This window comes from Sus scrofa, chromosome 10, assembly GCF_054392235.1.
Source record: "Sus scrofa isolate SSC_HxYL_T2T_F1_AM1 chromosome 10, Sscrofa_HxYL_maternal_Yorkshire_Landrace_v2.0, whole genome shotgun sequence".
NCBI classification, from domain to species: domain Eukaryota; kingdom Metazoa; phylum Chordata; class Mammalia; order Artiodactyla; family Suidae; genus Sus; species Sus scrofa.
This window is the reverse complement of record NC_139392.1, coordinates 75756262-75773795: the sequence shown is the minus strand read 5'-3', so window position 1 is coordinate 75773795 and position 17534 is coordinate 75756262. Positions and strand designations below refer to the sequence as shown.

At 43.8% G+C, this 17534-nt stretch overlaps 2 protein-coding genes across 7 annotated transcripts in view; one reads left to right on the top strand and one right to left on the bottom strand.

Moving 5' to 3' along the window:
• PDSS1 (decaprenyl diphosphate synthase subunit 1) overlaps positions 1-17534 on the top strand; it is a 51044-nt gene that overhangs the window by 27579 nt on the left and 5931 nt on the right. For all 6 annotated transcript variants that reach the window (XR_014818014.1, XM_005668142.4, XM_084980409.1 and 3 more), the window contains 2 exons: positions 14609-14689; positions 14795-14908. Coding sequence is in view for 5 of the 6 variants with exons in the window: in XM_005668142.4 (XP_005668199.3) it covers positions 14609-14689; positions 14795-14908 (195 nt within the window). In the remaining variant the exon portion in view is untranslated. The remainder of the gene's footprint in view (positions 1-14608; positions 14690-14794; positions 14909-17534) is intronic.
• LOC146399528 (uncharacterized) lies at positions 12440-16656 on the bottom strand. The gene is made up of 2 exons (XM_084980430.1): positions 14382-16656; positions 12440-12525 (listed from the first exon to the last, which is right to left on the bottom strand). The coding sequence occupies exon 1, from the start codon at positions 16190-16192 to the stop codon at positions 15782-15784; it is 411 nt and encodes a 136-aa protein (XP_084836556.1). The 5' UTR covers positions 16193-16656; the 3' UTR covers positions 12440-12525; positions 14382-15781.

Here is a 17534-nt window from a genome sequence, read left to right as displayed (position 1 = left end):
TTGTATAGGGTGTGAAGGAGTATTCTAAACACATGTAGCTTGTCCAGCTTTCCCAACATGACTTGTTGAAAAGACAGTCTTTTCTCCATTGTGTATTCTTGCTTTGTCATAGATCAATTGACTGTAGGTGGGTGGATTTATTCTGAGCTCTCTGTTCTGTTCCTTTGATTTATATGTCTGTTTTTGTGCCGGTACCATGCTGTTTGGATTACTGTCGCTTCAGTACTATTGTCTGAGGTCTGGAAAGGTTATGTCTCCAGCTTTGTTCTTTTTCCGTAGGATTGCTTTGCAATTCTGAGTCTTTTGTAGTTCCATCTAAATTTTAAGATAGTGGAGTGCCCACTGTGGCACAGTGGAAGTGAATCTGACTAGTAACCATGAGGTTGCAGGTTCAATCCCTGGCCTCACTCAGTGTGTTAAGGATTCAGCACTGCTGTGAGCTGGCGTAGGTCACAGATGTGGCTCAGATCCTGCATTGCTGTGGCCGGCAGCTCTAGCTCCGATTCAGCCCTAGCCAGGGAAGCTCCATATGCCATGGGTGTGACTCTAAAAAGCAAAATAATAATAATAAATTGTAGGATTATTTGTTCTAATTCTGTGAAAAATGTGGGTATTTTATTGGCCACACCCATGGCATGTGGAAGTTGTCAGGTTAGAGATCAGACTGAGTAACAGCAGTGACCACGCCAAATCCTTTAACTGCTGGGCCACTAGGGAACTACTGTCATGGGTATTTTGATAGGGATTGTATTGAATGTGTAGATTGCTTTGGATAGTATGGCTATTTTAACAATATTAATTCTTCCAACCCAGGAGCATGGAATATCTTTTCATTTCTTTGAATCCTCTTTAATTTCCTTGATTAAGGTTTTGCAGTTCTCAGCATATAAGTCATTCACGTTCTTAGGTTTACTCCTAGACATTTAATTTTTGTGGGGGTGATTTTAAAAGGTATTGTATTTTTATATCCTTTTCTAATATTTCATTGTTAGTATACAGAAATGGAACCGATTTCTGAAAACTAATCTTGTATCCTGCTACTTTGCTAAATTCATTGATCAGTTCAAGTAGTTTTTGTGTGGAGTCTTTAGGATTTTCTATATATATAGTATCATGTCATCTACATAGAGTGACAGTTTTACCTCTTCTCTTCTAATCTGGATACCTTTTATTTCTTTTGTTTGTCTGATACCTGTGGCTAGGACTTCCAGTACTATGTTGAATAAAAGTGCTGAGAGTGGGCATCCTTGTTTTGTTCCAGCTTTTAAAGTGGGAAGGCTTTCAGCTTTTCTCTGTTGAGTATTAAATTGGCTGTGGGTTGGTCATAAATGGCTTTGATTATGTTAAGATATGTTCCTTCTGTACCCACTTTGGTAAGAGTTTTTATTATGAGTGGAAGATTTTGTCAGATGCTTTTTTTGCATCTATTGAAATGATCATGTGGGGTTTTTTTGGGGTTTTTTTTTTGTTGTTTTTTTTTTGTTTTTGTTTTTGTTTTCTATTTCTTGGGCCGCTCCTGAGATATATGGACGTTCCCAGGCTAGGGGTCCAATCGGAGCTGTAGCCACCGGCCTACACCAGAGCCACAGCAACTCGGGATCCGAGCCGTGTCTGCAACCTACACCACTGCTCATGGCAACGCTGGATCATTAACCCACTGAGCAAGGGCAGGGACCGAACCCGCAACCTCATGGTTCCTAGTCGGATTCGTTAACCACTGCGCCACAATGGGAACTCCGATCATGTGGTTTTTGACTTTTCTTTTGTTAGTGTGGTGTATGACATTGATTGATTTGCATATGTTGAACCATCTTGGTGAACTTGGAATGAATCCCACTTGGTCATGCTATATGATCTCCTCATATATACATACACACACACACACACTTTTTTTTTTTTTTTTTTTTTTTTTTTCTGCTTTTTAGGGCCATGCCCGTGGCATGTGAAAAATTCCCAGGCTAGGAGTCAAATTTAGAGCTACTGCTGCCAGCCTATAGCAAAGCCACAGCAACGTGGGATCCGAGCCATGTCTGTAACCTATACCATAGCTCACGACAATGCTGGATCTTTAAGCCACTGAGTGAGGCCAGGGATCGAACCCAGGTCCTCCTGGATACTGGTCAGGATCTTTACTGCTGAGCCACGATGGGAAGTCACGATCTTTTTTTATATGTTGTTGGATTCGTTGGGCTAAAACTTTGTTGAGAATTTTTGCATTATATTTATCAAAGATATTGGCCTATAATGTTCTTTTTTTGGTAGAATCTTTGTCTGGTTTTGGTATTGAGGTTCTGGTGGCTTCATAGTGCTGCCTTCATCCTTTTGTATGTTTGGTAGAATTCTCCTGTGAAGCCATTTGTTCCTGGACTTTTGTTTGTAAGGAATATTTCTGTTACATATTCAAATTCATTTCTAGTGATCAGTCTGTTCACTTGATCTGTTTATTCTTGATTCAATTTTGTTGGGCTGTATTTCTCTAGAAAGTTGTCCGTTTCTTCTGGGTCATCACATTTGTTGACATATAATTGTTCATAGTATTCTCTTATTGTATTTCTGCAGTATCCATTGAGATTTCTCCTTTTTCGTTTCTTATTTTGTTTATTTGAGTTCTTTCTCTCCTCTTCTTGGTGAGTCTGGCCAGAGGTTTGTCAATTTTGTTTACCCTTTCAAAGAACCAACTCTTGGTTTTACTGATTTTTTTTCTATTGTTTTTTAAATGTGTATTTTATTGATTTCCTTTATGATCTCTATGATTTCCTTCCTTTTGCTGACTTAAGGTTTTGTTTGTTCTTCTTTTTCTAATTCTTTTAGGTGGTGGGTTAAGTTGTCGATTTGAGATTTTTCTTCTTTTTGAGGAAGGCCTTTATTGCTATGAACTTCCCTCTAAGCACTGCTTTTGCAGCATCCCATAGATTTTGAATGGTTGTGTTTTCATTATCATTTTCTTGAGGTATTTTTAAATTTCCCTTTTGATTTCCTCATTGACCCATTGGTTTTTTTAGTAGCATGTTGTTTAGTCTCCATGTGGTCAGTTTTTCTCTTTTCTTTTCCTTGGTCAATTTCTAGATTTATGCCATTGTGATCAGAGAAGAGACTTGAAATAATTCTATACTCTTAAATTTATTGAGATTAGTTTTGTGCCCCAGTATGTGGTCAATCCTTGAGAATGTTCTGTGTGCACTTGAAAAGACTGTATATTCTGATTTTTTTTTTTTGTTTTTTTTGGATGCAGTGTACTGAAAATGTCAATTAAGTCTAACTTTTCTATTGTGTCATTTAGGATCTCTGTTGCCTTATTGATTTTCTGTCTAGAGGATCTGTCCATTGATGTGAGTGGGGTGTTAAATGTCTCCTACTATTATTGTATTCCCATTAATTTCTCCTTTTATGTCTGTTAGTATTTGTTATATGTATTTGGGTGAACCTATATCAGGAGCATATATATTGATGAGTATAATATCCTCTTCTCAATTGGATCCTTTTATGACTAAATAGTGTCCTTCTTTGTCTTTCTTTTTGGCCTTCATTTTATTTATTTTATTATTATTATTTTTTTTTTTTTGTCTTTTGTCTTTTTGTTGTTGTTGTTGTTGTTGCTATTTCTTGGGCCGCTCCCGCGGCATATGGAGGTTCCCAGGCTAGGGGTTGAATCGGAGCTGTAGCCACCGGCCTACGCCAGAGCCACAGCAACGCGGGATCCGAGCCGCGTCTGTGACCTACACCACAGCTCACAGCAACGCCGGATCATTAACCCACTGAGCAAGGGGCAGGGACCGAACCCGCAACCTCATGGTTCCTAGTCGGATTCATTAACCACTGCGCCACGACGGGAACTCCTGGCCTTCATTTTAAAGTCTATTTCATCTGAATATGAGTATTGCAGCTCCTGCTTTCCTGTCTTTTCCATCCACAGGAAATATCTTCTTATCGCCTCACTTTCAGTTTATATTTGTCTTTTGCCCTAAGGTGAGTCTCTTATAGACAGCATATTGTAGGCTCTTTTTTATCCAGTTTATCACTCTGTGTCTTTTGTTTGTAGCATTTAGTCCATTGACATTTAAGGTAATTATTGATAAATATATATTTATTGCTATTTTAAACCTTATTTTCCAGTTGATTCTACGTTTCTCATTTGTTCCTTTCTTTTTTAGGTTGGATGATTTATTTTATGCTTGTGTCCTCTTTTTAGTTTTTGTGGATATAGTGTTTGGTTTTGATATGTGGTTGCCTTGTTTTTCAGGTATATTTGCTTCCTATATCTGCTTGCTTTAGCCTGATAGTCATATAGGCTCAAACACATTCAAAAAAAAAAAAAAAAAGAGTTGAGATTTTCTTACTTTCCTTCTGCACATTTTATGATTTTGAAGTCATTTTTTAACATCTTTGTGTTTGTCTTTTTGCTGTTCTTGGGTTTATCATCACTTTTACAATAGGTTTTTATTTTTTTCCTTTTAGATCTATATACTGGCTTATTCAAGTGATTGCTTTCCAGTTGTGATATCCTCCATCTTATTTCTTCTTCTTTTTATTTAGAGGAGCCCTTTCGGTATTCTTTTAGAATGGGTTTAGTATTGCTGTACTCTTAGTTTTTGCTTGTTGGAGAAATTCTTTATTTCTCCTATTTTAAATGATGTTCTTGCTGGGTAGAGTATTCTAGGCTGCAAATTTTTCTCTTTTAGAACTTTGAATTTATCTTGCCATTCTCTTCTGCCCTGTAATGTTTCTGTAGAGAAATCAGCTGAGAGCCTTATGGGGGTTCCCTTATAATTAATGCTTTGTTTTTCTCTTGCTGCCTTTAGAATCCTAACTTTTGCCATTTTTATTCTTGGTATGGGCCTGTTTGGGTTCAACTTGTTTGGGGCCCTCTGAGAAGTTTTCAGCCATAATTTATTTGAATATATTTCAATCCCCTTTTCTTTTTCTTCTGGAATCTCTATTATGCATAGATTGGCCCACTTTATCATAGATCTCTTATATTGCTTTCATTTTTTTCATTTAGCTTTTGTCTGCTGTCCTGATGGTGATTTCCATTATTCTATCTTCCTAGTCACTAATTCGTTACTCTGCATCATTCATTCTGCTCTTCCATTGGTTAGCATCCCTCCTCTCCAGGTCCTGTCTCTCTGTGAGCAAGAATGTGCTCCCGATACAGTTGGTTGGTTACCTCTGGATATACTGATGCCAGCAATGCATGTAGTACAAGGATTCCACTGCTATACAAGGTGAAGAGCCTGAAGGTCCACAACAACGAATGCCTGCACCAAGAGGCCCTGAAACAGAAGGAGAAGTGCTGGTACAGGGCAGGTGCATGTGTGATATTTTTAATGTATTTTTGAATTTGGTTTATTAATGTTTTGTTGAATGTTTTTGCATCTGTATTCATCAAAATTATTGGGCTGCAATTTTCTTTTTGTACACTGTTTTTATCTGGTTTTGGTGTCAGGGTGATGGTGTCTTTAAAGAGTGATTTTGGGAGTGTTCCCTCCCCTTAGTGTTGTGGAATAGTTTGAGAAGAACAGGTGTAAGTTCTTTTTGTGTATTTGGTAGAATTTCCCAGTGAAGTCACCTAGTGCTAGACTTTCGTTTGCAGGGAATTTTTTGGTTTTTTGGCCGCAGTATGCAGTGACTTGATGTGGGATCTCAATTCCCAGACCAGGGATTAAACTCAGGCCACAGCAGTGAAAGCACCAAGTCCTAACCACTAGACTACCACGGAACTTCAGGGAGTTTTGTTTTCTGTTTCTAATTCACTTTTAGTGATCAGAAGTGTTCAGATTATCTGTTTCTTCTTGATCAACTTTTGGTAGGCTGGATGTTTCTAGAAACTTGCCTGTTTCTTCTGGGTTATCCAATTCATTGGCATATAACTGTTTATAGTAGTCTTACATATTTTTTTTTTGTATTTCTGTGATGACAGTTTTTACTCCTCTTCTTTCATTTCTTATTTTGTCGATTTGGGTCCTCTCTTTTCCTCTTGGTGAGCCTCACTAGAGGCTTTGTGATTTGTTTATTTTTTATAATTCTTTTAGGTGATAGGTTATTTGAGGTTTTTTATCTCTTGAGGAAAGCCTGTATTGCTCTGAACTTCCCTCTTATTCAGCTTTTGCTGGATCTTATACATTTTGTAAGGTTCTGATTTCACTGTTGTTTGTATCAGGTATTTTCTGGTTTGTGCTTTGATTTCACCATTGACTCATTGATTTTTAGTAGCATGTTTTCTCTTCATGTTCATTTTTTCCCCCATTTTTCTTTCTATAATCAATTTCTAGTTTTATATCATTGTGGTCAGAAAAGATGCTTAAAATAATTTTTAGCCTTTTAAATTTGTTTTGTTTCCTAATATGAGGTCTGTCCTAGAGAATGTTCCATGCCTGCTTGAAAAGAATGTATATTCTGGTATGTTGTTTTTTTTTTTTTTTGGATATAGTGTCCTTTAGATAACAATTAAGTCCAACTGGTCTATTGGGTTGTTTAGAACCTCTGCTGCATTATTGATTTTCTGTCCAGAAGATCTGTGTCTGTTAGTATTTGTTTTATATATGTAGGTGCTCCTATGTAAGATGCATATATGTTAGCAATTGTAACATCCTCTTGTAGTGATCCCTTTACCATTATATAATGTCTTTGTCTTTATGGACTTTGTTTTTTTGTTGTTGTTTTTCTTCATTTTGTAAAGTTTTATTTATTTATTTATTTATTTATTTTTGGTCTTTTGTTTTTTTAGGGCCACACCCACAGCATATAGAGGCTCCCAGGCTAGGGGTCTAATTGGAGTTAAAGCCGTGGGCCTACACCACAGCCACAGCAATGTCAGATCCAAGCCACATCTTTGACCTACACCACAGCTCATGGCAACGCTGGATCCTTAACCCACTGAACAGGGCCAGGGATTGAACCCGAAACCTCATAGTTCCTAGTCAGGTTCATTTCCACTGTGCCATGATGAGAACTCCTATAAAGTTTTGTTGAAGTATAATTGGATGACAATGTTGTGATCATTTCTGCTGTGCAACATAGTAATTCAGATATACATGTACATACATCCATTCTCTTTCAAATTCTTTTTCTATATAGATTATCACAGAATATTGGGTAAAATCCCCTGTGCTATACAGCAGGTTCCCATTGGCTAGTAATTCCATATACTACAGTGTGCATATGCCAATCCCAAACCCCTAGTCTATCCCTCCACCCCTCACCTTTCCCCTTGGGTAATGTAAGTTTGTTTTCAAAGTCTGTGAGTGTGTTTCTGTTCTGCAAATAAGTTCATTTGTATCCTTTTTAAACATTCCTCATATGAGTGATTTCATATGATATTTGTCTTTAACTGTCCAACTTCACTTAGTATGATAATTTCTAGATCTATCCATGTTGCTGCAAATGGCATTATTTCATTCTTTTTTATGGCTGAGTGATATTCCATTGTTCACATGTACCATCTTATTCCATTCCTCTGAACATTTAAGTTGCTGCCATGTCTTGGCAATTGTGAATATTGCTGCTGTGAACATACCAGGTGCATGTATTTTTTCAAATTACGGTTTTCTCTGGATATATGCCCAGGAGTGGGATTGCTGGATCATATGGTAGTTTTAAGTTCAGTTTTTTGAGGAACCTCCATACTGTTCTTCATAGTCACTATACCGATTTCCATTTCCATCAACAGTGTACCAGTTTACATTCCCAGAAACATTGTTTCTGATGTCTGCCCTCTTGTGGGTGAAGTTGATACAGGGGTTTGTGGCAGCCTTCCTCATGGGAGAGACTAGTGCGCATTGTTGATTATTCCCTGGGACCTAGCACACCCTTTGTGGACTCCTGAGCTCAAGCCCCACTGCCATTCAATGCCAGATATTTCAGGGGCTCCTCCCAATACCTAGACTCCCAGGCTAGGAAACCTGTCATGGGGTTTGAAACTCTCCTGTGATACAGTTATTTTTTGGTTTCTGAGTTGCCCACCTGGCAAATAGAGGATTGCTTGTATCACAAAAGTGTCCCTGCTACCATGTTTCTTTTGTTTTTCTTTTTTCTTTTTAGGGCTGCACCTGTGGCATACAGAGGTTCCCAGGCTAGGGGTCTAATTGAAGCTACAGCTGCTGGTCTATGCCACAGCCACAGCAAGGCCAGATCCGAGCCACATCTGTGACCTACACGACAGCAACACCAGATCATTAACCTACTGAGCAAGGCCAGGGGTTGAACCCACAACCTCATGGTTCCTAGTCTGATTCATTTCCGCTGCTCCATGACAGGAGCTCCCCTACTACCATCTTTTTTTTTTTTTTTTTTTTTTTGTCTTTTTGCCTTTTCTAGGGCTTCTTCCCATGGCATATGGAGGTTCCCAGGCTAGGGGTCTAATTGGAGCTGTAGCCACCAGCCTACGCCACAGCCACAGCGACGTGGGATCCTAGCCTGTCTGTGACCTACACCACAGCTCATGGCAACACTGGATCCTTAACCCACTGAGCAAGGCCAGGGATTGAACCCACAACCTTATCGTTCCTAGTTGGATTCGTTAACCACTGCGCCACCATGGGAACTCCCCCTACTACCATCTTGATGTGACTTCTTGCCTTTGGGTGTAGGATATCTTTTTGAGTAGCTTCCAGTCCATTTTGTTGATGGTTGCTCAGCATTTAGTTGTAATTTTGTTCTTTTCATGAGAGGAGGTGAGCTCAAGTTCTTCTACTCCACCATCTTGTCTCTCAACTCTAGGCTTTGTTTTAATGTCTGTTTTGTCTGATAAGGCTATTGCTGTCCCTTCCTTCTTGTCATTTCCATTTGTATGACACACCTTTTTACATCCCCTCACTTTGAGTCTGTCTGTCTTTCACCCTGAATTGAGTCTCTCATAGGCAGCATGTTGTAGGTTTTTATTTTTTATCCAATCTGCCATGCTGTGTCTTATTCAGAACATTTAATCCATTGAAAAAAATGTTTTGCTTTATTTTTATTTTGTATTGGTGTATAGTTGAATCATCATATTGTGTTAATTTCAGGTGTAGAGCAGAGTGATTACACGTATACATACATCTATTCTTTTTCAGATTCTTTTCCCATCTAGGTTATTACAGAACACTGAGTAGAGTTTCCTGTGCTATACATTAGGTCCTTGTTGATTAACTATTTTAAATATAGTAGTGTATATATGTTAATTCCAAACTTCTAATTTATCTCTTCTCCCCTTTTCCCCTTTGATAACGATAAATTTGTTTTTGAAGTCCATGAGGCTATTTCTGCTTGGTAGATAGGTTTATTTGTGTCATATCATAGATTCCACATATAAGTTACATATTTGTCTTTCCCTCTCTGACTCATTTCACTTAGCATGATAATCTGTAGGTCCATTCATGTTGCTACAAGTGACATTACTTCATTCCTTTTTTTATGGCTAAGTAATATTCCATTGTAGATATATACCACATCTTTATCCATCCGTCACATTTAGTTTACATTAAAATATTTACTTATTTATTTTTAAATGAGAGTTGCAATGTTTATTTCAGGTTCTATCTCTGTCTCTCTCTTTTTTTTTTTTTCCTCCTTTTTTAGGGCCACACCCGTGGCATATGGAGGTTCCTGGGCTAAGGGTCGAATTGGTGCTACAGCTGCCAGCCTACACCACAGCCACAGCAACACCAGATCCGGGCCATGTCTGCAACTTACACCACAGCTTACGGCACTGCTGGATCGTTAATTTATCATTCTCTAACTCACCTATTTATCATTCTCTGACTCATCTATTTATCATTCTTTCCTGAGACACTTGCCAAATGACAGTTGAATTCCATCATTTCTTGTGCACATCACTTCTACAACAGAGTTGGTGTTTTAAGGAAGATCTTATCTATATGGATTCTTGGGTTCTTATTTTAGTCTATGGAGTATAATCTTTATTGTAATTTTAATGCTCAGTTGTCCCATGTCTGGCCAATGGGACTCTTGAGTCCTTTCTCTCTGTCCCTGTCATTCTTTCAGCACTTCCTTAATTCTGGCAGGAAATGTTTCAGGCTCAATGTTTCCCAGTGCAGGGGATCCATCATTTCTCCAGTGAGCCCTGCTTCCTTTTGGTGGAAAATAGTATTTAGAAACAAGATCTGGGAGTTCCTGTCATGGCGCAGTGGAAACAAATCCAACTAGGAACCATGAGGTTGCGGGTTCAATCCCTGGCCTCACCTAGTGGGTTAAGGATCTGGCGTTGCTGTGGCTGTGGTGTAGGCCAGCAGCTGTAGCTCCATTTGGACCTCTAGCCTGGGAACCTCCATGTGCCACACGGGTGTGGCCCTAAAAAGCTAAAAAAAAAAACCCAAAAAACAGTTACCTTTCTCCCTGTCTCATTGTGGTTGTTTTATTATTTGAAATATAGTTAGGTTCTTTTTAATTTCATTTTAGGGATTCCCTTCCATTCTTACTGATTTTGTGTTTTGGTCTTGAGGGTATTGTTTCTAACACATGAAACACTGACACCGCTCCTGAAGTCAGAAGTTGCAAGTAGGTAACTGCCCTCTCGTCCCTCTCCCCCCATCTCCACCCCCATCCTTTCCACCCTCCCTGTAAGTCACCAGTCTCCTCAGTATCTGGTTCCTCCTTCCTCTGTTGCTTTTTGCACAAATGAGCAGATGTATGTATGTTGTTTCCCCTTTTTTCTTATAGCAAAAAGCAGATTATTCTGTACTATTTATTTTGCTCCTGCACTTGCTTTCTTTGATTCACAGTCTATTATGGATATCATTAATGCTGATTGGTAGAATCTTCCTCATTTTTTTTTTAAGTCTTTTTTGGCCGCCCTAAGGTATATGGAGTTCCCAGGCCAGGGATCAAACCTGTGTCTTGGTACTGCAGAGATGCCACCAGCCCTGTTGCACCACAGCAGGAACTTTGAATCATTCTTGTTTTCTAAACAGCTGTACCCCGTCCCTTGGTGTGGCCAGGCTGTGGTTTACTCAGCTCCTCCAATACGCAGTCGTCCTGATTGCTGATAGTTTACCACTACAAATAACACAACAGTGACTGACCTTGTGCAAATGTTTGTGTTTTTAGAGGTGTACCTTCAGGGTCTGTTTCAAGGTAACTGTATATTTGGTTTTGTTAGAATCTCCCTGAGGGCTCTAACTGCAGTTCCACCAGCAGTTTTTGAGCCGACCCTCTTCCCCATGGCCACACTGACTGAACGTGGCAGTAGATTTTCATATTTGGCAGTCCGATAGATGAGAAGTGTTACTGCAGATCTCTTTTCTGAGTGAAGTCGAACTCCTTTTTAGCTGCCTAAGGGCCATTTTTATGTCTTTAATTTTTGTGAATTGTCCATTCATGTCTTTGGCCTGGTTCTCCAGCCAATGGGTTGGTCGTTTTCCCCCTCGGTGTCAAAGAGCTCTTTATATATAAAGCATATTAACATTCGATTTGTGATATTATGTTGAAAATGTTTTCTCCCAGTGTTTTCCGTTGGTTTCTGACAACATGTTTTGATATTTTTTATGTAATGGTGGAGTTCCAATAATCTCCACTATTTTTAATGTGTAAGACTACAGTATATTTATTAACTCAAGTTACAGTGGTGTGAACACACTCTTTAGATAGAGATGCTTGATAAATATCAAGAGCTGTGCCCCCACATGTGCAGACAGTACTTTCTGATCTTTTGGCAGATCAGGCTTGCCTCACAAGACTCTGATGAGAGGTGTGGAACTTCCCAAAAGATGCATATTTGTACCACACGGTCTGGCTGTGGGCCTGCTTCCAACAGAATGGTTAGCTGAGCTCTGCTTTCTTGTACTTAATCACTCCTTGTTCTCCGCCCACCTCTAGAAGGATGCGAGGTGTTTGATACTCCGGATGAGAAGCCTTGGTCCCCGTCAGCACGCCTCCTTTTTGGTTTGGGGCTGCACTGCTTCTGATTTTCCTAGTTGGGTGGGATGGATCCGGACAGTCCATCCCTGGGGTGGGGGACCAGGACTCTCTGGTTTGGCAGCGGGTGGGGGGGTGCACTCCGGATGCTGCAGGAGGGAGAGCTGAGCAGAAGTGTCCCTTCACAGCCTGGGGGACAGAACTACCCGTTAAGAAGTGGCTCCCTTCCATGTTGGCACATGTGGGCTACAGCAGGCGGCAGGCCGACCCTGTGGCTTTATGTTTCCTGGGGCACGGACTTGACCTCTGAGCCTCCACTTTGATGCCCGATAGAAGCACCGCAGCAGAGTCACTGAGAATAGTCTCTGGAGGCAGGCCACCAGGGCTCAGTTCTGGTCCCACCATCTCCTCATCCGGTAAGGCCTGGGGCCTCTTAGGTCTCACCTTCCGAGGGAGTTAAAATGTCAGGAATCAGAAGAGCAGCCAGCAGAGTGGGTGCCAGTGATTGTTAGCTTTTACCATCATCAACCACAAAAGAAATATTTGCGGGATGTGGGACTTAACTAAGAGAATGCAAAGTACTCATCATATGTACTCCATAACTTTTATTTTTTTTTTATTATTTTTTTTTTATTTATTTTTTTTGTCTTTTTGTTGTTGCTGTTGTTGTTGCTATTTCTTGGGCCACTCCCGCGGCATATGGAGGTTCCCAGGCTAGGGGTCGAATCGGAGCTGTAGCCACCGGCCTACGCCAGAGCCACAGCAACGTCCATAACTTTTAATTCACTGAATTCAGAAGTAGAATGGCATTTTTAAACATCTGTGACTTCTCAGGGAGGAAGTTTGTATTTCTGTGCTGCTTTGTGTTGAGAAAACAGCCTTACCCTCTCTGCAGAGTTTCTTTATGAGTTATTTCTGCCGAGAAAGGGGTGTCATTGTGTTCTGAACTCAGGGGATCCCAGGCTGCCCAGACCTGACCACACTCTCACTCACGCAGCCAAGTTGATGTATCTCTTGGCTTCTTTCAAAATTCCTGCATTGTCTCCCGTGCGGTCTCGTGGATTCTTTACCTGAAGAGTAGAATCCCTGCCTATAGCCGGTGGGTCCCTGATGCTAGGGGTAAGGTCTTTGCTGTTGAAAGCAGTTGAATTTATTGTTCACTCAAGTAAGTGGCCACCTGACCTTATAGGAAGTGTGCGTTTTCACCAAGGACCTGTAGCCAAACTTTACAGAGTCTCAGGCTTCACGAAGTCCTCAGAAACCTTCCCAGGGCAGAGTGGGTTATGTGCTCTGGCCTCAGTGAGGCCCTGGCGCCGGTCCCGTACCACGGAGGAGGCCGAGGGCTGTTAGAGGCCGGCGGCAGCGGCACAGAGGACCAGCTGGACAATGCGGGAGCCGCCGGCAGCATCTCGTGCACCCCTCACGGAGCCCCCTGCCAAAAGGGTTTCGCATCCTGTGTTTTACAGATGAGGAAACGAAAGCACAGACTCAGTTACACACGAGGGTCCCGTGGCCACCGTCAGGGGCATAAGCGCAGCCCCTGTACCACCCCGATGCTGAGGAAAGCAGGGGCCACAGAGCTGGGGACTGACCCTCAGAGAAGGGCCGGAAGAGCTCCGTGGGGCTCTGGCTCTGTCTGGGACCGTCCAAGCCTGGAGGGGGGGCTACCCCCACCCCCCACCCCATTGTGGCTTTTACCGCCTTTGTTCTCGGAAGCGGCTGAGCGTGAAAGGTGCTGGGCTCCAGGGCCAGCTGGGCTTTTTGGAATTTCCCAAGACTTCTAAGTACTATTTCCCCCTCACTGAAAATGAAGGGAAAGTTTTCATGCAGCTACAGGACTTCTTGTGAGAAAAATATGGAAACAGGAGGACCCAGGACGATCCTTTGTTAATGAAAGAGCAGGATCTGTCTTGAAGGCTGAGGCTTGAGGCTATTTCCGACACTTCAAGAAATAACTGCATTTCAGAATTAAGTGAAATCACCAAAACTTATCCTAAGAAAGGACTACAAATGGAAAAGTATTCCTACATAGAGATGAGATTAGCTCTCTATCTCTAAGGATAAGTCAATAGAAAAATAAAAATAAATGACACCAGCGGTTGGGCCAGGTTTGCTGAGTGCTGCGAGTCAGCACATCAAACACTGGAGTCTATTTTATTTGCATGTCACAAAGGCTGACTGGCCGGACTGGTCTCGTGGTATCTTGGGTTTTCCTAAGTGGTGGGCAGGATGGCCTACCCTGTGAAAGAAGGGGGGAAAGGAGAGTTTTCTTCAAGTTTAAGTCTCGGGCTGAAATCCTTTCATTAAAAACATTTAGGAGTGCCCGTTGTGGCTCAGTGGTCAATGAATCCGACTAGGAACTGTGAGGTTGTGGGTTCAGTCCCTGGCCTCACTCACGATCCCTGGCCTCGCTCAGTGGGTTAAGGATCCAGCGCTGCCGTGAGCTGCGGTGTAGGTTGCAGACGCGGCTAGGATCCCGCGTGGCTGTGGCTGTGGTGTGGGCTGTCGGCTACAGCGCCGATTCGACCCCTAACCTGGGACCCTCCATATGCCGCGGGTGTGGCCCTAGAAAAATAAAAAAATAATAAAATAAACCACTTATAGGTGCTCTGCATGTGTTTGGTCTCCTGACAGTAGCCTCTCCTGATTGCAAGCAGTCCAGCCTCACCTCCTCTTTTCTAAGAGAGGGTGTGTGACCCCTTCCACGCACGGCTGCCCCGCCCTGCCTGCTGGTGGCTAATGTGCGTGTCCTCTGTTGCAGGTCTCTGTCCTCGGCTGCCCTGACCCCGCGGTACATGAGATCGCCTATCAATACGGGAAGAACGTGGGGATCGCCTTCCAGGTTGGTCAGCTGCTTTGTCAGAGTGTGGCCCGTTGGTACGGTGGGCCGGGTGGCAGGGACGCGGGCGTGGTGGTGCTGGTGACAGCCCTTTCCCCCTCTCACCAGCTCATAGACGACGTCCTGGACTTCACCTCGTGTTCTGACCAGATGGGCAAACCGACCTCGGCCGACCTGAAGCTCGGCTTAGCCACAGGCCCTGTCTTATTCGCTTGTCAGCAGGTAGGTTTTATGAACTCCCTGGACACTGCAGGACCAGTGCCCTCTGGGGAAGGTTAGATGGGAAAGTGTTTGCAAGATCTGGGCTCGAGGGCTGGGGCAGCTGGGCCAGTCATGTCGCCTCCACTCTGTCTCCTTATCTGTGACGTTGAGATGGCAGCCTTCCTCCCAGGGTCCTCGTGAGCACTGGCTGAGGTAAGGTCCATGGAGATCCTGTGTAAGGTGAGCGCTGTCTTCATTTAAGGGAGCATCGTGACTCTTCGCATGCACTCTGGGCATGACGGGGTGAATGACTGTGGGACTGGACTCAGGCCATGCCTCCACACCCCTTCAGAAGGCACAGGAAGGGCCTCCAGGCAGAAGAAATCCTGAGGAATTCTCCAGTTCTGGAAGTTTAGTAGGACTGCCTGCTGCTCTTAGAGAACCATGGCCATTGCCTCAAAATGTCAGGCATTTAGAGGAACCACAGAGTTCCTCCTTTCTCCGTCGGTTAAGGTAGTAAGGAAAGCTGCCTTCATGCTCTCCTCAGTACGGATGAAACGCTGAGGAAGCTTTCAAGATGCTTTACTGACTGGCAAGACAGACGTTTCCAGAGCCTGCCCTGGCCCCTGGCCGCATCGCTTCTGGCTGGGCCAAATGCTCTCTGAAGGAAGTGGGACATTAGCTGCTGTGAGGCCATCTTTTTAATAGGTTTTCATCGTAGTAGTGTGTCATTATTATTTCTCAAAGTAATAGGATGACCATCACCATACCATGAATTTAAAAAATAACTCTTTGGTCTAAAATTTTAGTAACTTAGTCTTTCGGAGATTTTGCCTCATTTCCTTCTCAAAATCTACAGTAGAGAAACCATATCTTTCATAGACCTCAGTGACATCATTTCAGTATTGTGTATCGAAGCCAGTGACCTTGCTTTTGATCAGTTTCTGATGCAAGAACGGAAAGCTGGTCTTTCGCCGCCGCCCAGCGGAGCCGTAAACGCGGACCTCGGGAGGCTGGCGCTTGGGGGCAGAGCCCCATACTTTGGGCCACACGTCGGTGGAGGCGGTCGGCTGGGAGCCGGGAACGGTGCCGGAGCGCCTCCGTCACGTCGCGGAAGCGTCTGTCCTGGGGACCGGGCTCCGGGCAGCCTCTCAGAAGGTGGAGGCGGCGGGGAGACCTGAAGGCGCTGCGAGGGCTCCTTCCTCCCACCAGCAGGGCCTCGCCACCCCGAACGCAAGAGGAGTCCTGAGGCTGTGCCCCGGTCCCACAGACGTCTGTAGCCTCCCCTTGTGTGCAGTAAAGCATGAGTGGGCGACATTTTCCTTTTCAGCCTTAACCCACAAAAAAGCAGAGGCTTCACGAGCCGCAGGACCGTGAGGCAGTGGCCGAGGCGCTGGCTGCCGAGCGCACCGCGACCCGGCGGCTCAGTGAGGCTCCGGCGGGTCGGGCCGAGGAGCAAGGCTTTCCCTCAGGAAGCTCGCCGTCCACTCCCTCCGCCGCCTCAGCAGGTGCGCGTCGCTGTCACGAGCCGCGTGAGACCACGTTAACGGCTGAGTCCTACTTCAGCCTGAAGCTGACTGGGGACGGTCGCCTCTTCTGACTGTGTCACTACGGACATGTTTTGCAAGAACCTCCTTTGCTTCCCTCCACGCTCAGGAGTATGGAGGATTCTGCCTCCAGATACGGAAGGGCGAAGTGGGGAGAATGACCTTGCACGGATGGACGTGTGTGTCGTCTACAAGGGATTACAAAAAAAAAAAAAAAAAAAATTGTGGGCGGGGGGGGGGGGGGGTCAGGAAAAGGAACAAAGAGCCGCGTCTAGTGTTCCAAACCACAGGTTGTGCATCACTGGAAATCCCAGCGTCACGGGGCGCACACTCAGCCTCCCCGGACAGCGCCTTGCCCATCGGCCCAGAGGCAGTAGCAAGAGCAGTTAAAGGCACACGCAGCCTCAGAAAGGGACGGAAATGGAGGCTCAGCGGGAGGTGGCGCCGGACAGGACTTCTTTCCGAAGCATGTGTCTTGGGGCCCGTGCATGCAGTCAAATGCATGCAGGTTGCGTTCAAAGGAAACATTGTGTATAGGCTCCACTACAGATTTTACTGCCAAAAATTAGGTCCTTGGTCAGAAATTTGTCAAGATTTGTGGGGCTAAAGTTGATCTGGGGTAAAACAAGTTCCAAAAATAGCATGGGAGGAGTTCCCCATGCAGTGCAGTAGGTTAAGTATCCGGTGTCAGTCCCTATGGTGGTGCAAGTTCGACCCCTGGCCCAGAGCACTGGGTTAAGGATCTTACTGCTGCGGCAGCAGCTCAGATTCAGTCCCCGGCCTGGGAACTTCCGTGTGCAACAGGTGCGGCCAAAAAGTTAAAAAGCAAACAAAAACCCATGAGAGTGCGCTATTTCTACTTCATGAAAATACAGTTTTTATAGTTTGCAAAGAATTCTTTTGTTTGCTACCTTTGACCTCACAACTCCCCTTTGTGGCAGGCACCGTGGTGGGAGAGTGGTGCTCAAACTTGGCCAAAATTAACCATCTGGTAGAAGGCACAGCAGGCAGGCAAACACCCTGCGTCTTCCAAGACCAGTATTCACGTCACTGCCCACTGCAGCATTGGTGCCACTGCGCACAGGGCTCAGCGCCGGTGC

What these genes read in the sequence shown, in the direction of transcription:
- LOC146399528 (XM_084980430.1), bottom strand. Translation starts at nt 16,192, where the DNA reads ATGCTTTACTGCACACAAGGGGAGGCTACAGACGTCTGTGGGACCGGG.